The sequence below is a fragment of the Cryptomeria japonica genome, chromosome 5 (assembly GCF_030272615.1).
Source record: "Cryptomeria japonica chromosome 5, Sugi_1.0, whole genome shotgun sequence".
Taxonomy (NCBI): domain Eukaryota; kingdom Viridiplantae; phylum Streptophyta; class Pinopsida; order Cupressales; family Cupressaceae; genus Cryptomeria; species Cryptomeria japonica.
Window position 1 is genome coordinate 394569107 of NC_081409.1, and position 22565 is coordinate 394591671.

General features: G+C 35.6%; 1 protein-coding gene across 2 annotated transcripts; it reads left to right on the plus strand.

Moving 5' to 3' along the window:
- Positions 1-4830: 4830 nt before the first annotated feature.
- LOC131062326 (protein NDL2) lies at positions 4831-12482 on the plus strand. Of its 2 annotated transcripts, none has more exons than XM_057995962.2 (11): positions 4831-5061; positions 7641-7740; positions 7871-7968; positions 8086-8174; positions 8405-8465; positions 9740-9826; positions 9947-10024; positions 10248-10301; positions 10413-10468; positions 10739-10874; positions 11792-12482. In XM_057995962.2, exons 1-11 carry the CDS (start codon positions 5002-5004, stop codon positions 12023-12025), a joined length of 1053 nt encoding a protein of 350 aa, XP_057851945.1. In that variant the 5' UTR covers positions 4831-5001; the 3' UTR covers positions 12026-12482. The 2 variants fall into 2 exon arrangements, with proteins under 2 accessions (XP_057851945.1, XP_057851946.1); XM_057995963.2 differs by lacking the exon at positions 4831-5061 and adding an exon at positions 5406-5556.
- The last annotated feature ends 10083 nt before the right edge of the window (positions 12483-22565 follow it).

Here is a 22565-nt window from a genome sequence, read left to right on the forward strand (position 1 = left end):
ACAGCCATATCAGCTTCAGGACAACAAGAAGAGGATCAAAATTTTGATGTCTTGACCACTCAAGAAAGCCGCAACAAGGTAAAAGACAGTCCTCTTCTACAAAAAAGTGAAAATGAGAATGAAGAGGACTCATTTTGGGATGATCTTGAGGTATTTGTGTCAATTTTAGATGTCAATATTTAATCTCTAGAAGAAGCAAATCAGGAACAACAGGGTATTGTTAAGAAAATAGTTGTTGATTCTTAGGTTCAAGTTGATTCATTGTTCGAAATTCCTTTATTTGTTAGCAATGATGAAGAAAATATGTCTATACTAACAACTTTGGCAAGTTGTGATCAACAAGAGTATAGAAATGATATTGACAAAGTGTTGATTCATAAACAAGAAATTGAGGACAACATCGTGGAGAAAATTTGAGAGTTTGATGTTGATTCAAACATGGTTCAAATGGAGCAAAATCAGGAGCAACAAAAGGTGGTGATTGAGGACAGAGTTGATAGAGAAGAAACCAACAGTGAAAGTCCAAAGTTGAGCATCTCAAGAGGATGCCCAATCAGGCATACATCCAGAATAGAAGCCAAGCATGAACAAGTTGCTCAAGAGGAGCAAGTTGTAGCCCAAGTGAAACAAGCTCCACTCACCTACTCATTTCGTGAAATTTGCATGCACAATCAGCTCAGTGAGGTAGGAGGCTTTGTTTTCATCCTTGATGATGTATTGCAGCAGTTAATAGAGTACATCTTTATTCTCCATCTTTTCTCATCTATTCATCAGCATGTAATGCATCCCAAATCGGGAAGAAAAGGGTGTTATTTTCAAAAACCAATAAATGGTTTTGTGTGACCAAGGTTCATTCTTGGTTAGGATAAGGTAGAGTAGGTTTCATTTTAGTTAAGTCTTTCCTTTCCTTAAGTGCTAGTAGCACAAGTTTTCGGTCTAAGTGTTAGAGTCTTGCTGTTGTGAATGGTTTTGTGTGACCAAGATTCATTCTTGGTTAGGATAAGGTAGAGTAGGTTTCATTTCAGTTAAGTCTTTCCTTTCCTTAAGTGCTAGTAGCACAAGTTTTTTGGTCTAAGTGTTAGAGTCTTGTTGTTGTTCAATGCTTCTAATAGCTGATTCAAAGTCTAAATCTAAGTTTCTCAAGCCAAAAATTGACTCCTATACCCAATGGATTGCTTAAGGTCATTGCTCTAATTTGTTTAGCAGTCAAACACCCCTGAGAGGTCGCCAAAATGTTGCCTATTTTTTACTTCTAGGTAAAAATGGCCTTATAGTGGGCCCTGTGCATTAAATAAAGGTTTTATGGGGGTTTTGAAAAAAGTCAAAAAATGGGTAGAAGGCTATATATAATACTTTTTGGATGTGCTTATAAAGTTGAAAGGTAGTATTTTTACTTCTCTTTATCAAAATTTTAACTTTTTACCGAAAGAGAAAGCCACATATTATGAAGAGTTTTAGACTTCAGTTTGTAAAGTCCACCTTATAAGAGATCAAAGGGGTTAAAGTTTTTAATTTTGTTCATTACCTAAAAGCCCGGAGGGAATAATGTTCAAGTTGGTTGTTTTTCATGTATTCTAAGTTCAACCCAAACCTTGCATGGTCAAGGTAGACATAACTCGGGTAAAAGGACAAATAACTCAAGTTTATTTTAGAAAACCCTAGCTTTCAAGAATGGATTCATGGCTCACAGATTTCTTTGTTGTTTGGAGACCTTCAACACTAGTTGGAAGGACAGATTCATGCGTATATGATGCCTACATCTTCATTTGTAAGCAATATTGAGGGATCTTTCCAATGCAACATTCCCAATTTTTCTGGAATAGACAGTGTTGTTTACTAATATTTTTTATACTATGAGATTCACATGAAAAGCTTGCATTTAGCCTATCAAGATTTCACCAAAGGTCCATGCAGCTTCCATGCACCATTTTTATCCACTATATAGGTATGTGTTTGTTTATCTCATGCAAACTCCTACTGTTATTTATAAAAAAGGAAAATAATCTGCATGAGTGATCTTGTTTTATAAAGCCTTATTAAGTAAATATCCAATACCTTTATGCCTTCTTCTTTCATCTTCATGATATCTTTAAGGTTTAGGATATGAAGAGCATGCTTTAGGGTTTCAAGAGTTCACCATATCTTTATGGTCCTAGTGCATCAATAAGGATGAAACACATCAAAACAGATTTGATAGATAGAAGGGTTTTGAACAATGTGACATTAAGCACAATTGTGAGGACACAATAGCATGAGACTTCATAGCGAATAATATGACAAGGCCATTACAAGGTATGCATAAGCAGTTCATTCAAGATAGTTCAAAGAAGACGAGGCCTGTAGCAACAAAACAAATCAATAACAACATCAAATGACAATCTCCAAAGCTATCCACGAGGAAAATGAGCAGAGAAAGAAAACAAGGAACTTCTTGATTGGCATGTATACTGAGAGATTTGAAGGTTAAAGTCATGCAAGTTGGAGAATATTCCAAGAAAGAAGACTTATAGATAGCTCGAGTTTGAAGAAAAGGAGGTGGAGTCGAACATTGTGCACTAATCAGTTAGCCTTCATTTGAGGCCAGCTCCTCTTTTTTATATATTCTTCTATTCTTCTATCTTATTCTCTAGTTCTTTTCTTTCCACCCTTTGCTTTTTCAACTGGGCATGAAGTATTGTAGCTCATTTTATGAGCTTTGTAATAGCTAACTCCTTTATTTTTCAATAAAATAGAAGCACTTTCCTTTTCAATACTTCTTGTACCATTTTATGGATGAATGATCTGATGAGTTTTTGTGATTTATTTTCAAGATCCTCTAATTTGTCTCATATAGACAGTGTTTGTTGTAAGAAGATACATGGTTGATGTAGGTCTTAGATTGTGTAGTTGATTTTGATGGTTTGTAGTTGTAAAAACCAATTGGTTTTCCTTCAAGCAAGCATTAGGTTCAACCCTTTTTAAGAAATACTTATGCATCACCTTGTTTGGTTGAGTTGTGAGAGATTCAGTTCTATTTGTTGAAGGTTTTGTGAGATAAGCAGGTTGCAAGTCTTAGTTAGAATTTGGTGCATCACCTCCTCGTAGGAAAGGTTTAAATTCCAGTTATCCTTTTATCCCTTTACCCAGAAAGATATTTGCAGGAGGTATTCATCAGGGAACCGACCCTCTCTGGAGGTTGATTTCCATCATAGGCAACCCACAGATCTAGAAATCATCCCATGTTTCACAAGATTGTTGAGCTTTCAACTTAAGCATCACGGGTGCAATCTTGGTGACAACATATCCATCATTAAGATGATAGAGAGCATAAGGAGAAGAAAAATGGATCAGAAAGTGTGATCCAAAACGTTGATGGTAATAACTTTCGCACAATCGAATCATGAAAGAATATCAATTAAAATTTAGTTTGTGTAGCAAAATATGAGCGAAAAGTATTTTTTTGAAAAAACATGGAGCTGTGAGTAAACGTTGATTATATCATTGTGACATGCACAATAAAAACCTATTTCAAAATATTGAATTAAAAAATATAAAAAACTCTCACACAATTGAATCCAAAAATAACATCAGTCAAAAATTTAGATTATGTAACAAAACTTGAGAGAAAAATATATATATTTTTTAACATGAAATTGTGAATAAAAACTATATCATCGTGACATGCACAAAACATAACCTATTTCAAATTATTAAACTAAAAAATATTTCTATATGATTGACCTATCTGCTTTCGAAATTAATCACCCAAATTAAAATATAAGTCAACGAGTTTATTTATAATGCATTGATAGCCTATAAATGGCTCCCAATTGATGTACTAGTGTCACTAAAAGAAATCACTTTATCAAAAACTTCTTTACCTTAAAATGAAATGAAATTAACTCATAGACATAAATACCATTTACATTTATTTAAATTTTAATCATTTACAAATTTGGAGATTTTTGAAGGGTGGTTCTATTTCCCTTTCAACATTTCCATGTTCATTTTTACATGTACTCGGGAATAAGATCCTATTTATTGAAATAACATTTAGTCTTCAATAATGTTGGAAACGTCCACAATTGTCCCTCAAATTATTCAATAGAGAATCGTACACATTTCGTATCTCTAAAAAATTCCTATTTTACCCGCTGAATAAATAATTCCTCTTAAATTAAATATTATTTCTTATTTTTTAATTTTTTTGGGTTGGTGAATAGGCGCTAAAAGTAGACACCTAATAAAATATGTAAAATGTGACTACTATTTAAGTCTTGTCATTGGCACCGACAAAATAGTTCGCCGACAGCAGGAGACTAGAAGTTCCCATTCCCTATGGCAGGGACAAAATATAATTTACAACTAGTAAAATCAGGGACAAAATATAATAAAATCAGGAGGCCTTTTAAAACCACACGTTTTAAGTCTTTAGTTTAAGACTAATAATTTAGCTGGTTATTGACTAGCTATATTTAAAGATGAAAAATCAACGGCAGTAAAGGCGCGTAATTTGGCGCTTTTGCAAGCCCGCTAAACTTGGCTAGAGTTAATTCGCCATTTGAAAGTGACGTTTTTCTGTGGTATGATTGCCAATTGCTGTCAAATTAATTATATTAGTTAATTGCTGATTCTACGTAGCTAAATTTCGATTAATAGGAAAAGGGGTAAATGTTACCGTTGATCGTTTACTGACCGACTATGACAGTGGTGAGGGTGGATCGAATCGCACGGCTGTGGTGTAGGGATCTGAATGTGGCAGAGATTGTGGACCGTCGGATGGCGATTTGACATGTGAAATTCAAGGTTGGAGAATTTGTCGCTGTCGATTGCGGTACGTGATTTGTCTGCGCTTGCCGTGCGTTAGGCGTGCACTGCCGACAGTTGTAGAGGCCGTAGTTTTAATGGGGATTTGAGACAGATCATCACAAGGGAGGAAGAAGGTAGGCGGCCTGTCTATATGAAGAGAGGAGTCAGTGAGAACGTTTAATTTCTTCTTGAAACGCTTGTTCCTGCTTTGGTATGGGCGATTCCAGCGGCTCTGTGTCTGTGGACATTGAAATTATCCCCTGGGGTGGACAGGTATGTAGATTGTTTCCACGGGCTCTTTGTGTTTTGCTTTGCTTGAATTCTGAGTGAAGGACGGAATTTTATGGAGTTTATAGAGTTTTTGTTGAGTAATGCAGGTGTTGTAGATTGTGTTTGTAAGGTTTTATGTTTGCTCAGCCTTTTGCAACGAAATAACAGTAGAAAAGGATCGAAGGTTTTTTAAAACAGTTGTTTTGAGTGATTCTGTATGCACATTTGAGGCTTTTCGAGAAAAATGTTGCTAATTTTAGGAGAATTGGATTCTTTTGCGCTAATTTTAGGAGAATTGGATCTTTTGCTTTTCGGAACACTATATTTTAGCTGCTTTGCAAGGAATTTGAAAAGGTTGAGATGAATTCTGAATTTAGTCTGGTTCCACGTGGCTTGCTGGTGAGAAATCCTGTGAAGATTTTTCTTTTTGGTCGGATGAGCTTAGTACTGGATGGAGATGAAGTCTACTTTGGAGGTTGCTAAATCGGGACGTTTGAAGTAAGATTTTATCTTTTCTTTTTAAGACGAAGTGCGCGAATTTGAAGAAAGTTTGTTCGCTTCGGGCTATCCTTCAGCAAAGATTGCAGTTGTCGTTTGGCTTTTGGTTTTGTTCAGATGTGCTTAGGCTTTGAATAATGATCCAGCGTACGTACCTCGTTTTCGTAAAATGCATTCTTCTGGCGTGTAGGTTAATAAATTTGGAGTTTAAGTCGAAATGCGGTCTGGATTTGAAAGTATACTTGGACAGTCTTTCTTTAAAGCTAGTTTGTACCGTGAGTCGAACCTGGCACTTAACAAATGGATTCTTTGACCAGTTATCCCACAATTTTGAGAAACTTTATACTGATTTCTGAATTGAATAACGCTAATCAAGAGGAAATTTAGCGTTTAAGTTCATCGGAAAATCACTCTCGGAACCTTTGACTGGTCTTCTAAGGTGAGCTTGAGCTTAGGTTTCTACCGAAGATCTACCAGGGTTTTCTTCGTTGAAATGTTATTATTATGTGTTTAATCAATCGGCTTTTTGAACTAACGTTCTCTAATCATCCTTCTCCATAAGCATCTGAAAGAAAACTCATTTTGTAATGAAAATACGCTGTAGATTTTGTGATTAGGAGGACTATATTCTTTTTTTGACGAAGTGAGACGCTAAAGTGAAACATAGGTATACAAGGAGCAGAAATGGACATCTCATTGCGGCAAATGCGTCGTTAGAATCGAATCTCGCTTTACCTTTCTGAAAAAAATAGAGCCTTTGATAACCTTTTGCACTAAATTTAACCCTCCCAGACTGAAATTCTACATTCATATTGATTCAACGATAGCGACGATTCCGGAGTACGAATTTGTGTGAAGATTACACTTTCCTCCTGGATTTGCCTTTGGTTAAAGAACCGAATCTCTCATTGCTTTCTCCACAGATTTAAAGCCATTTTAGACTTATTTATGCATTTAGGTTGATTGTACTTCGCTAGCTAAATTCTGCAAACAACAAGAAATCAAGTGGCTAAAACTTAAACAAGATTAGCCTTTTAAGATAGTTTAGATAAGATGAGGCCTTGAACCGAGATAGCTTTTTTAACCTGTTAAATCAGAAGATTGTATGAAATTTATGTAATTTGTTCTTGGCATCGGAACCCTCCAGCCTCCAGCCCCTTTTCAAGCAATTTTTTTATGAAAATAAAATGTGCTGTAGATTTGCTGGAGAAGGTAATTTATGTTACTTCATCTGCCGAAGTCTCGCACCTAATCAAAACGTTGTTCTCCGTTATTGATTCTTTCGACAAAGATTTCGTTGAGCATAGGCGGACAAAATATTTACCGTCACATTAAATCGATTATGTGAATTACCACATGTCAACTCCTGGATCTATGTAAACGGCATTTGTGGCTGCTAAATTGTTTTATAGCTTCACCGTGTGCGTTAGTTCCGTTTTATTTTCGTCCTGATCATGAGGCCAAATTTGCTTTAGATTTGGGGAAGAAAGCTTTGGCATCTGTTTCTGCAACCGAACTTTTCCTTCCCATGGATTGTGAGGCATTATGGGCGACAAAAGCTTTGCCACTCCGGGAGTAGGCTTGGAGTGCAAGTCTCCGAGTCAATCTGTTAGCAACCTCCCTTTCTCCTGTATCACTCTAAACATTATTCGTTTCAATGGTTAAATTATTAATAGTAATTTTACATAAGTCTTTGGCGCCGGTAAATTCTAGCTTTTTTTTAAAAATGTCTTTGTCGCCGGTAAATTCTAGCTTTTTAAAAAAAAATGTCTTTGGCGCCGGTAAATTCTATTTTGAATATACCAATTTCTTAAACTAGATACATCAGACTAGATCTTTCCCAAGTCTGGAACAAAATCACTTACTATTTCTCTAGTCTATTCTTAAATTAGCTAATTCTTTTAAATTTCGATGGACTGGATTTGGTCATTTATGACTTTAGTATGATTTCATTCTCTTTCTCTGTCTCTCGTTCTAAAGATTTTTCTTATTTACATATCTAGTAAGGTCCAAAACATTATGGGCTGTTTTTCTTTAAAAAGTATTTTTCCTCTGACCTGCTTTAATATTTGGGTTGTCATCAGGAGCATGTTGTGCAAACTAGTTATGGTCCTGTCTCAGTCTTTGTATGTGGAGATCAGGAAAAACCAGCTCTCATCACTTATCCAGACATTGCTTTGAATTGTAAGTGTTTGCCTAGTCCTAATGGTCGGTTGAGTAATTTCTTTGATGCTAGCTCTACCATTCTTATTTTACAATGGAAATGAGTTGAACAGGAGATGCTATCACTAACAATTCAGTAACACTTTAACAGATATGTCCTGCTTTCAAGGGTTATTCTTTTGTCCCGAGGCCGCCTCCTTGTTGTTCCATAATTTCTGTGTGTATCACATAGATGCACCAGGGCATGAGGTCCGTATTGAGGCTTTGCCCTGCATTTCAGGTTGGATTTTAGTTCATATTTATGCAATTCCAGGGTGTGCTCACGATGCATTAGCTATTTTGTTTTCATTTTAAGTGTTCTTGCAGTTAGGAGCTGCAGCCATTTCATCAAATATTCCTGTCCCTACAGTGGACGACCTGGCTGAGCAGGTTGCTGAAGTCCTTGATTACTTTGGGTAAAATTATAAGCCACTATTGAAGGATCATCTACCAATTTTATTGTTTTATTTTACAATATCGACTCTAACCAGTGCACTCCTTTATTCATGTCATCTTATATATTATTTTAAATGACAAACTTTTATGTAGAAAAAATTATTAGGCCGAAAGATGTTTTCAATAAAGCAATCTATTTGGATATTGCAACCATTAAGTTGCTCACAACACATCATTCTTTGTTTGACAGGCTTCGGGAGGTTATTTGCATGGGTGTGACAGCAGGGGCTTACATCCTGACATTGTTCTCGGTAAGGACACATGGCTTAAAATCACATTTGATAGTCAAGTAGTGGTGGTAGCGGTTAAGACACTTGTACTCTTTCAAGGGAGGTCACAAAATCAAATTCAAAATTCTGCAGGGGTAGAGTATGGATGTCTTACCTTTGAAAGAGAGGTCACAAAATCACAAAATCAAATTCTGAAGGAGTTGAAAGAGAGGTCACAAAATCACAAAATCAAATTCTCTAGGCGGTTAAGACACTTGTACTCTTTCAAGGGAGGTCACAAAATCAAATTCAAAATTCTGCAGGGGTAGAGTATGGATGTCTTACCTTTGAAAGAGAGGTCACAAAATCACAAAATCAAATTCTGAAGGAGTTGAAAGAGAGGTCACAAAATCACAAAATCAAATTCTGAAGGAGTAGAGTATGGATGTCTTACCTTTGAAAGAGAGGTCACAAAATCACAAAATCAAATTCTGAAGGAGTAGAGTATGGATGTCTTACCTTTGAAAGAGAGGTCACAAAATCACAAAATCAAATTCTGAAGGAGTAGAGTATGGATGTCTTACCTTTGAAAGAGAGGTCACAAAATCACAAAATCAAATTCTGAAGGAGTAGAGTATGGATGTCTTACCTTTGAAAGGGAGGTCACAAAATCAAATTCTGCAGGGGCAGAGTATGGATGTCTTACCTTTGAAAGGGAGGTCACAAAATCAAATTCTGCAGGGGCAGAGTATGGATGTCTTACGTTTGAAGCATAGTTTCCAGAGTATGGATGTCTTACCTTTGAAAGGGAGGTCACAAAATCAAATTCTGCAGGGGCAGAGTATGGATGTCTTACGTTTGAAGCATAGTTTCCATATGCTATAAATACAGACCCAAAAACAGATCACCCAACCCAATATTATAGATTAAAAAAAAAATCCATTTCCATTTTTCATTTTTCAGTCAGAGACCCAATTAAGTATGGGAAACCTTCTTACGTAAAGCCTTCCCAGGAATACAGACCAAAAAACAGATCACCCAATATTATAGATTAAAAAAAAAATCCATTTCCATTTTTCATTTATATTTCAGTCAGAGACCCAATTAAGTATGGGAAACCCTCTTACGTAAAGCCTTCCCAGGAAGCCTGTGCAAGTCCCTTGTCAGAGACTAATTTCTTTCTTCAAAATATTCAGCTAGGATTTTATCAAAATCAAACTATCAACTTTATTTCTTTTGCTTTCTTTCAAGATTATTTTGTTTTGTTGTTTAAGTCCTTCCATTTGCCACGATATAACTTCACTTTTGTTTTGTAGATCAAGTACAAGGAGCGAGTCGCTGGACTTATTCTTGTATCACCTTTATGTCGACAGCCTTCTTGGACCGAATGGTTGTATGACAAGGTTAGTTTTGCCAATGCATCTCATCTTTGTTGAAGTTCTGCCAGCAGTTTCAAAATGCATTTAAAATGAATGATCTTCATAGACGTTAATTCTTGATATATGCTTCATACATTTGTGCAGTTGATGATCAATCTTCTTTACTTCTACGGTATGTGTGGTTTGGTTAAAGAAACATTGCTTCAACGGTATTTCAGTGAGGTAGTTCAACTTCAATCCTTTTAATAAGTCTGAAACTTTGACTGGAACTGAACAAAATTATTGACTGTACCTTCATGAGAATAAAAATGTCATAAAATTTTACACTGGATATGTCTTTAGTGGCTGTAAACAGTTTTCTTAATTTCAATATGCAGAGCAACAACAATTTCAAAGCAGAGTGTTAACTTAAGAGCCCTAATTGAATTCCTTATGAATTTTCCAGGGACTGCGAAGTATTGTGGCTGGAGAATCAGATATTGTGCAAGCTTGCCGAAGGGTTAGTGTTCTTTTCAATCAATGTGCCTCTGAAATCACTTCTTTAAGACCTTACCCTAGGGCCAAATGGTTTCATGGTCATGTAAATGAAAGTCAACTATTCTTCTTGCAGTTGCTACATGAGAGGCAGAGCAAGAATGTTATGAGGTTCCTAGAAGCTATTAGCAAGTAAGTTGCACTTGTTTATTGATGTTAGCCCTGTTCAATGTGTATCAAGGATTTTTTGTGCTTTTGATTAAGAATCAGATTTTACGATTTGCTTTTGCACCCATGGAAGTGTGTTTGAATTAACCATTCAAAATCCCAAATTTTTATATCCTTTCACATGCTGCATACCAAGAAAACGTAAGTATGTTGACTCATTATCTAGAGAACTTTTGCAGTTCAAAATCAGAAATTACTAAATAAGAAATAATGGGTGAGCTTCTCTGCTGACAGGAGACATGATCTTTCTGAAGGGTTGAAGAAGCTTCAATGTAGAACATTGATATTTGTTGGAGAGAGTTCCCCATTCCATGAGGAAGCTCTTCACATGCATGCTGAGATGGACAAACGGTATAATGCATTAGTTGAGGTAAGACCTACTTTAACTTTGCATCTCAGATGAAGTGATTTGTTCACCATGCAATATATAATTGATACATTCTTCTCAATGTAAACGATATTTATTATGTACTGTTTCTAGAATAGAATAGAATTGATCTACTTTAACTTTGGAATAATGGACTAAACTCAGATGAAGTGATTTGTTCACAAGCAATATAACACCGACACACTCTTCTCAAGATAAAAGATATTTATTATGTACTGTTTCTAGAACTGAATTGAATAGAATATTTTTATTTCTCTACTTGGGAAACCCAAACGGACCAATGCAGAGGAGAGCGGATTTTATACAAGCTTTTCTGCAGCTTATCTCTACATGACATATAAATTAAAACTAATTTTGCTAATGGAGCGTTCTTAGCGTGCTTATCTGGCATGCGCGTACAAAGGACTTGTGGAGATTCACAATAAAGAAATTTGACAGAATCTCCTCAGTTCCAGAGCTGTATGTATACATGAGATAAATCAGTCAATTCTTTTGTTGACGTTCCACAATCCGACGTATACAGCTAACTTTTTAGTGGTCAGATTCAACATGCTATTTAAACCATGTAAATATTCTAGCTCTGCGTGTTTCTGTCTTAGTTGTTCATACATGGGACAATGCACATCTCATCAACCTTGTCCTTGTTCTGGTTTCAGTGTTTGTATGCTAGCATCTTCTACACACTTATTTGCACTCGTAAATTAGTACATAAAACCTTAAACTAAAACAATCAAAGCATGCTTGGAAAATTTTCATAAGGCTTAACAATTGTAGAAACAATCTCCTACCTATAAAGATCCGTTTTGATAGTTCCCATAGACCAAATTGCCCCAAATTTGATCAAGATCATCATCATGTTTACTTTTGCTCTATAACTGCGCTCATTTCTGTGTAAACAGGTTCAAGCCTGTGGATCTCTTGTTGTGGAAGAACAGCCCCATGCAATGCTCATCCCAATTGAGTACTTTTTGATGGGCTATGGCTTCTACAGGCCACCTCAATTAGCTGAAGGCTATGGATCTAGTCCAAGGAGTCCATCAAGTCCGCCCATATCAGCTGAGTTGCTCTCTCCAGAGAGTTTGGGGTTGAAGCTGAAGCCCATAAAGACACGCTTGGCAGGGGAGGAGGAGTGAAGCAGGTGCAATGTTGTAGAAGACTCAAGGGGAAACAATAATTTTTATGTGACATAGCAATTCATTAAGAGATATAAGGTACTTAATGTAAGATAATTGTGGATAGTCAGCTATTGTTGGAAAGAAGCTGTCTGTATATTTTTGGCCATTGCAGAATAATGTTGGGAAGCAACAGGGGATTCAAAGAGCGCCAGATTGAGTAGAGATTTGTAATCATTGGATGCGGCAATATTAAATATGTAGATTAAAAGCAATAAATAGCTATTTTTGAACCCAGAAGCTGATTTCTGAAAATTTGTTTTGTAGAATATTAAGCTGAAGAATAGTCTTAATAATCTCTGAAATAAAGATGTATTCCGGTTCCTAGCAGGCCTTTTCATGGTGTTTGACGATAAATGTACTTGACGATGCTTTTTTGGATTCCAAAATGGTTAAAGGAAGCTTTCTTTTGTTTTTATGATTAGCTTTGCATTATTAAAAGAACTGTTATGCATCCACGACTTGTTCATGGACATGGGGGATTAATGACTTTGTCTTTCAGTGGACCCGACAGAGTGTAACGATCAAACAGCTGGCCATAGTGTTATTATTTTGATGGCTTAGAATTTTTTTTGTTAATCATTGATCCGCATGATTGTAAGTCTGAACAAGACATTTCCTCCGTTGAAATGACTTGCACAAGATTCTGGTGTGTCTCCCTGAAAATAACATTGTTAATTCATAATAAAACTTTGTAGCCCAGGATCTCAATACGTAATGCGCCACGTCTCTCGATTGCAACCTCTAGGCTAATTCCCACCACCCTTACAGAAAACCCACGTGAAAAGCTCTTTGTGCACATACTCTTTGCCCTACTATTTGTCGGCAATTAGAACTGTTAAGCACTAACCTCTGTGAGGTCAAATTACACTGGAGAACCGTAGACCGTATCTTTGTTTTTCTCGATGCGTATAAAACGTAACAAAAAATGGTTGAAGTCTTTGTTTTTCTCGATGCGTATAAAACGTAACAAAAAATGGTTGAAGGCTCCATAATATGGAAGGAGAAATTTTGGTTATTGACGTCTCTTTTATTTTGATGGTGATAGGGAAGAGCACCGGTAGTAGTCATAGCTAACTTCGCGTTCTGTACCCACAGATCTTAAATGGTAAATCGGATTTTGATTTTTGATTTTTTATCTTTGTATGCAACTTAACTGCTTATAGCTATTGATCCGGCTTCTGATGCACGCTGTGGAATCAATTATGCACACGTGGAATCAATTATGCACACAAAGGTCAAAAAGTACACATTTTGAAGTGTCGCTTGATACCTAACTAAAGATGTTCCAATAACTGTCAAACTCAAAATCGCTAGTATTTGTTCACAAATGTCCCAATAGTGGTGCACAAATGTTCCATAATATGGAACGAGAAATTTTGGTTATTGACGTCTCCTTTATTTTGATGGTGATAGGGGAAGAGCATCGGTAGCCGTCATAGCTAACTTCGCACACCCACAGATCTTAAATGGTAAATCGGATTTTTATTTTTTATTTTTTGTCTTTGAATGCGACTTAACTGCTTATAGCTATTGATCCGGCTTCTGGGTAGTAACGATGCATACGGTGGAATCAGTTATGCGCACAAAGGTAAAAAAGTACACATTTTGAAGTGTCGCCTGATACCCAACTAAAGATGTTCCAATAACCGTCAACTCAAAATTGCTAGTACTTGTTCACAAATGTCCCAATAGTGGTGCACGAATGTTCCAATAGTGGTGCACAAATGAGCCAATTAAGAACAAAAAATTACAAAAAATGCTCGACTATTGGTACATAACAAATTTATTAATGGTGTTTTCACTATGACGGCTATTGGGGGGTCAACATGACAATAAGGTGATGGCTATTGGAACTATGTTATCTATTGGTGCTCTTCCCCGATGTTTTTCTTGGGCGTCCTTTTTTTCATTGAAATAGAGAGAAAAAGATTTAATAGTGGAGCATATCTAATAGTTCTTATAGTATTTGTTAATTTAATATTTTTAATAATTTTGTGTCAATAGTTATGTCTTTAAAGTTGTTAGTGTTAATGATAAATATTTGATTATTGAATGAAATATATTTCTTAGATTAAAAAATAAGAAATCATGTGATGTCACATTAGCACACTAATAAAATATGATGGATCTTTTTGGACACTTCAATATTAAGCACGTTGATGTGGCATTATATTTGGTAATGTAACCTCAAAACCCTTGTAATAAGTAGGCGACTTGTCAAGTAAGCTACTTAGCGCTTTGAAATTTTCACATAAGATTTTGAGAAGCATAAAGTTAAGAGTGTTCAACTATTGAATCATCTCCCCTAGACCTCTCACAATTTTAGTGAATCTAATTATTTTAGACCTCACAATTTATAATTAATCTAATTATTTTAGACTTAAAAGTGGGTATTGATATGGAAAATAAATTTTAAATTGATTTTTTTAATAAATATGAAAATTGAATAAATAAAATGTATGGATGTTTAATTTTGATATGAATATTTATATTTAGAAGTTAATTATTTGTTAAGATTTTAAATGCAATCTTGTGAATCTCATTAAGTATTGTTAGGGTTTATTTTTGCAAGTTTGGGAGTTTTCTCTACATGTCCATATCTAAAGATGATGTATGGATCCAATTCTATAAATTGTATATCCAATTTCAAATAGCTTTGGAATTTTAAACCTTTTTACCTTAATTTTTGGTATTTGAATTTGTGTAAGGAGGTGGTATTTTCAATTACCTTTGGGAAATCTATAAAATAATGAAGGTCATGCTCTTCTCAATCATTGTGGGTAAAAAATGTTAGGACATCGTAGGCATTATGAGCCCCAACTTACATTGTAGGCATCATGGGCTTTAAAACATAAGGGAAAGAGCATAGCTGTGTAATTTTGACTATTAAAATGTCCCTATTTTGACTTGCATGTGAGTTGGCATGTGTTGAATGTCTCAGACAATTGAGGGGGGAGGGGGCAAGGTTGGGGGCAAGGGGTTGAATCGGTTATCAATTAAAATATTTTACTTATCCCAAAGAAACAGATTCGGTAAACTAATTTTTTATTACTTAACCATAAACATATATAAGCATGAGAGAAGACACGCCTGAAACATACACATGAAACATCAGATTTTATGTGAAAAACCCAAGAGGGCAAAAACCACGGAGAATGCTAGTTCCCAAGAATAAAACACTTATTAGGGTGACACCGGTTAAGGTAATTTTTACAAAGGGTGGCTCACTGCCCAGAGGAAGAAGGAATCCTCCACTGTAGCAAAACTGCCACTACGCTGCAATGTCGGAAGAGACCTTTGGCTCACTGCCTCTGGTACCTAACAACAACAAGGAAAAGCCACATTGCTCAACCACAACTTCACACAATCTCGCACAAATTCACATCAATAGGAGACAAATCTTCTTTCTCAATCCACTTGCTTCTATAATTCTTCATTACAATCATCCTTTATTTATACTAAAATCTGAAATAGAAGTCTCCCAAGTCAGCCAAAAGATTTTATCGAAACACAATTTGAAATAGGTCTACACTAAACATTCCCGCAGTGGAAAGGAATGAGAAGTGTACCACACCACAATGCACTTCATCAACTAAAACAACACGTTATCCATACACCACAATCACCGAAGCAAAAACACAAACATTCAAGGTCGACCAGACCTAGAATAAACATATTTGCAACCATTTCTTTGGAGCACATTATCACATCCCGAATCAAAATAACAAAGATAAAGATAAAAACAACATAACTCCAAAATATTATCATCTGAACCAGAAATGTGGAGCACTGCAAACATTGTCGAACACCATCATCACTGAATACACTTCTAGAGCACAACTTCTGAAGCACCAAATCATATGCATGACATTCCAAGGCAACATCCAACAACATACCAAAGCTTCATGAATACAACTACAACATATTTGAAATAAGGAGCACAAACCAATGATTGAAACAAAGAATCAGTATGTTGACATAAATGACAACCATATTGACACACCATCAACATCACATTTGCAACGACATACAAATGCCTTTCAAAATAAAATCAAATAACAAACATGGGAAGTTCAATATTTATGAGCTCAAAAAGATAAAATTGTATTAAGTAAGAAATCATAGGTGTGGATCATGTGTTCTTTGATTGTGATGAGTGTTCCATATCAAAAATGTGTGAACACATTTGTTATAGAGTAGCATTTATCAAACATCTAAAAGTGAGCATAACTATACTTTGCTAAAATTACTTTAAAAAATAAAAAGAGTTGGGTGAGAGATTTTTCTTGTTGTAAAAAGTGTTAAAGGTTCAACTAAGAAAAATGTCAAGGTTGTGACCAAGCAAATGAATGTGTAGACTATTGGTTGAATGAAATATGATCTAACTCTATAGATAATGTGATAAAAGGACACCAATCAAGTGGAAAAATGTAGGACTCTAACAATATAGAAAAAGATCTAACTTTGTACATAACATAAAAGGTTTCCAATTATGTAGGTATACATGTCATTTGGATATAGTGACGAAGGTTTCTTTAGTACTAGATAATGATCATAATTATTGTCACTATGACCAAACTCAAGAAGAAAAGTCAATCATAATATATGGGTGATTCCATAATAGTGGGTCCCACTTTTTGGTCAAAGTGGTAAATTGAAATCAACATTACAAACCAAATTTTTACCTTCTAACACTTATAGGAACTAGGGAGAGGACCCAATAATTGAGCACCCTAACTTCACACTTCACAAAATCCTACGTGAAAATTTTAAATCTCTCCCATTTTTTTACAACATCTTACTTGGCAAGTCCCCTACTTATAACTAAGGTTTTAGGGCCACATCCATATACTTTTTGCTAAGGTGTCCATAAAGGCCCCCAAAAAAGTTAGACCAATATTTGTGCACTAAGTCATGTTTTATTAATGCATTGATGTGGCATCGTATGATTCGTTTCTTTTTAAATCTAAGGGATACATTTCATTCAACTATGGGTAGTCATCACCATCAATAACAACTTTAAAGTCACAACTTTTTGTGCAATATTATCAAAAGTATTGGGCATTAAATCAACAAGTGCTACTATAGCTATTGTAATGTGCTCAACTATTGGTTCCTCTCCCTTAAATTGTTAAGAATTTGAAGATGATGTGAACTATTAATCTTTGATATTTTACAAGTAGATTTAAAATGCATTTTTTAAGAAATTAGAAAAAATAAAAATTTTAACATATTTTTTTAATAAATTATTTTTTATAGTTCACAGTGTTTTAAAAAAGTGACATTTATTCCATAATTTATAACTTGTTTTATGAGTGGGATATTAATATAAATTCTTAAACATGGATTAGTAACACTAATATTTAGTGAAAGATGTTTTTTTCATTATTTTTTGTTGCGTGCTATATTTATTATTAATTTTTAATGTGAGATAAATTATAATTTAAGCATAATTTTATTGCATAACACATAACTTTAATTTGAAACAAGGGCATCAATGTCCAATGCATAGATATTTTAAAAAATATCCATTTAAGAAATTCACATATGTAAAATAGACACAAAAAGTATACATTTACTAAAAATAAACATAATAATTAAATTATATATCTTAAACTATACCTATTGGAAATCTTATTGTAAGGATTACGATTCTACAAATTATATTATATTATTATGTTGAGAATATGAATATGATATATATATATAAGCAAACAAGGTGGCAGATGTATTAGCAAATGTTGGTGCTTTGGGAGGTGCTAAAGATGTCGTAGATTAAATCCCTGATAGATGGGATGGTTTAAAGGAGATATTGACAAAGGAAGCTAGGTGATGATGGTAGCCCCTGGTCATTTTGTTGCGAGTGTGTTTGTACTTATCTCTAGAGGTTTCAAGACCCGGATCCTTGGGCATTGATTGAAGTACTATGGCATGGAGAGGATTACTAGATGTCACAAATTTGCATAGGCAATAATGAAGTTCGATAGATTGTGATTACACATACATGGATGGTAGCTTTGTTCCCCACATAGCCCCCATAGATGCTTCACAATTTTCAAAGAGATTATATTTCTGGCGTAGCCAATGCCTTTGGATCTCCTCAAGATTTTTTGATGGATCGCCTCAAAGCGAGGAGGAGTTTATATCTCATAAAGTTGTCTTCGAGATTGCATTCATGGTGAACTCAGAGATATTTGGAGTGTCTTGTTCTTGTTTCAATGAGTCAAAAGGTGATAAGATGAGACAATTGTTCAAAATTGATTTGAAAGCGTATCCATAAACTGTTTTTCTCAAATATCATGCAAATTATGGATCACAAAATATAGAGTTCAAGGTAGAGTGAATAGTATCCTGAATGTTGTTTGTCTTCCCTTTGGATTCATAGCAATATTTTTTATGTTACCATTTTCAGGAGGGACTAGAATTCTTCACAAGCTCTCCTTTTGTTTCATGAGGGTCCAGAGAGGAAATTTCTAGGCACTTTTGGGAGTTTTATTACCTAGCATGGAGACCTCTTGTCCCTTGTGTAGATTGAGAGGATTTATGAATTTGTTGAGAGTGTGATGTATTTCATGCAGTTAAGGGATCCATAGTTTTTCTCAAATATCATGTAGATTATGGATCACAAAATATAGAGTTCAAGGTAGAGTGAACAATATCCTAAATTTTGTTTGTCCTCCCTTTGGATTCATAGCAATATTTTTTTATGTTACCATTTTCAGGAGGGACTAGAATTCTTCACAAGCTATCCTTTTGTTTCATGAGGGTCCAGAGAGGAAATTTCTAGGCACTTTAGGGAGTTTTATTACCTAGCATGGGGACCTCTTCTCCCTTCTGTAGATTGAGAGGATTTATGAATTTGTTGAGAGTATGATGTATTTCATGCAGTTAAGGGATCCATAGTTTTATACCTAATTAATGTACTATAACTTTGTTTCTTTATATAATATATGGGAGTTGTGACTTTCGATAGTGCTTATATATATCTTTGTTGTATAATGTGTGTGTATACACACATATATGTCATAAATTACATCCTATGCAATTTCACATCACATACATCTTCCTTTTAGTTACAACTTAAGATAATTATGCTCATTTTCCCTAAGCCTATTCCAAAACATTCCCCTTTGCCAAACATGTCCATATTCCCTAATCGTTGGTCTAATTTTTATCTAGATGAATGTGCCCTATGCAAACATCTACACAATGCACTAGCAACCCACAAAAATCCACACTCGTACTATTCATTGAGATGTTACACTTGCCTCATTTTGATAGTGTAACACTTCTTCCAACTTGCACCATCGATGCAAACTATTTGAACTTGTTATTTTGAACCAAAAGTTTCCATTTTTGCCTCTAAGAACAAGATTCAAACTCCAATCTATCCATTCTTAACTAATTTTGCATTCTCACACTCTTGAACAATATTCTAGCATTCTCACTTAGCTTTACACACCATTTTCTTTGTCATTTTCTTCATCACAATGATATCTCGAAGCTTCATGGTCATCATATGAAGAACACCACTATGACCTTGGAGATCATTGCTACTTCCTCGTTGCACTTTTAGCCTGGCTTCCTTTTCTTGAGAAATGGTATATATTTGAGGTTTATTGAGCATATTGTCTTGTTGTCTTTGATAGCATATTATTCACTTCATTTTATGTCTATTATCTTTTCACATGTCTTGGTTGTCCATGAAGGTGGAAACACCAAAGTGGACGTTTGATTAAGGAAAGCCCTCATATAGCCACCCCAACACATCTCATTGGTCTTTTGCATTTAAGTGTTGGAGGAACCATTATTTTGATGGCGGTCTTCCAGTTCGCTCAGTGTCTTTAGTGATCTTTTACCTCTTCTTTGTCATTCCAATAGTTTAGTTTCATTTCAAAGCATTCTTTTTTCTCATTTCAATATGTTACATATACTTTTCTATTACATTTTGTCATTTCCCAAACATGTCACTATGCATATCACTTTGTCATTTCTAATGATAATCTATGTTCTTTGTCCATACAAGATTAACCTATCATACTAGATTCAGGTGATCCCACAATAGTGGGTTACACTTTTTGGCCAACCTTGACACTTCAACAAAATTTTTGAAAAAAACCTTCACTTTCCGACACCTAGAACTTTTAAACCATTAAGAATTTGAAGATGATGTAAACTAGTGATTTGTAACATCTTGTTTGCAAATTGTAAATATATTTTGTTTCAATTTTTTTTGAATCAATTTGTATTCATTTTTCCATCTCGTTTGAAAAGTGTTTTTTAATAGTAAACAACATTTTTTAAGAGTGATGTGCACTCCGAAATGTGCAACTTTTTTTTTCTATAAATGATAAAAACTCAATTCTTTCGTATTTAGGTTTGTAACATCAATACCTAGGAAACAATCTATGTTCTTTAGAAATGAAAATGGGAGCGAGTGCGGAGTGAAAAGGAGCAGGAATCCCAAATTTCAAATTGGGAAATGGCGGAATCCCTGGGAACAACGAATTACCTGGAGATTGCAGTTTTTTTGGGATCGGAACTGGCGATCAAGCAAGGGGTCAGGCACCTCAAGGGTCAGAAGAGGACAAGGAAAAAGCAAAACTGGGAGAGGACAAAGATTCAAACCCTAGGGACCCACACAACAGAGGTAAAGGAAAAAAATGGTCTTCGCTCTTCGGAGTGAAACCGCTGGTTAAATCTGGGCTCCCGGAAGTAACAAACATTTCAGACCCTGCCTCTGAACAGTTTGCTATTTCTGTTCCAGACAAAGTGGTTGATATGACTGTTGTTGGCCTTTCTATGACATTAGTAGGACGATTCTCTAGCTTTAGGCCTAACATTGATGATGTTAGGAATTTCATAAAGAGAAAATGGCTTGTTAAAGGACAAGTGAAAGTGGCAGTGCTGCCTAGAGGGTTTTTTACCTTCGCTTTTAACTCTGAAGAAGACATGAATAAAGCTCTCTGCGAAGGCCCTTGGATGTTTGGCAAGTCATCCTTGGCTCTTCAGAAATGGGCCCCGAATCTCGTCCTCGACGAATCCTTCTTTGTTTCTGCGCCAGTTTGGACGTGCCTCCCGGGTCTTCCGTTGGAACACTGGAATGAGGAAGTCTTCAAGGGTATTGTGAAATCCTTTGGAGAACTCTTGTCGATCGACCCGATGACGGTGGCTAAATCAAGGTTAGTCTTTGCTCACATCTGCGTAAATGTTAATCAAATGACAGATATGCCTCAATCCATAGACATTATTTCTAAACTTGGAAAATGGTCCCAAGCTATTGAATATGAATCTCTACCATTTGCTTGTTTCCACTGCCAAAAACTGGGGCATTGGGCTAAATCATGTCCGCTCAAGAAAAACAAGGAAAACAAGACTGATAGCAACAACAAGAACAAAAAGACCTGGCAAATGATAAATAAAAAAGGAGACTCATCAACAACTGAGAGTAACCAAAATAAGGATTTAACGGATCTTATGAATGAAGCCAAGAGGAATGGGAGTAGTAGCAACGACCAACAAGATTGTGTTTGCTCTAATGACCAACTAGAGAGAACTAAAGAAGTAGAGCAAGGAACTGAGTTGAACAATAAAAAAACCCAGAGGACCAGGAGACTGGATCTGTTAGTTAGGAGAAGGAAGAATCCATTCTGGACTAGGAGGCTGGATCAATGAGTCAGGAGAAGGAAGAGACCATTCCAACCCTATCACTATCAAAACCGGTTGAGGAAAACTTTAATGAAGCTCAAGACCCTTCTGATACTGAGCCTTTACTGCTTTTAACCAATGGAAGCCCAAAGCCTCACCTCTATAAAACCCCTTCTCATAGTGTGGATTTGCTAGATGGGAATCTCCACATATTCAGATTGAGAGAAGGAAAATCGAACAAGGAGGAATTCAATGGAGGAATCTCAACTAGAAGCAAGATCAAGAAAAAGGCAGATGTTGGAAGTCAGAACAAAAAGCAGGGAAGGTCATCCCTAAAACATCAAAGGGAACAGGAAAGCTGGAAGAACCGTGCTGATGGAACATAGTGTTCCTTTGAGTCAGCCCTATCCCCAGTTAAAGTATGAAGATTATATCCTGGAATATCAGAGGGCTGAATGCCCCTCATAAGCAGGATGTGTTATAGAACATCATCAGAGATCATAAACCGGATGTGGTCCTTGTTTAGGAAACCAAGATGTCTAAAGAAAAAGTTGAAAAGATTAGAATTTTCAAAGAAAATGGAGTCATAGGATCAAACTCGGAGGGAGCTTCTAGAGGAACTGTGATTTTTTGGAACCAAAAAACCATTACTGGAAAGGAAATCATCTCTGCTTCTAATAGGATATATGTTCAGCTTGAGCACATTAAGAACAACTTTGTCTGGGTGTTATCTAATGTCTATGCTCCTAATACGAAATCCGGGAGAGCTAAATATTGGAAAGGCCTTGCAGCTGACAGACTCCAGTTTGCTGATCAAAGCTGGATTATTATGGGAAACTTCAATACCCCA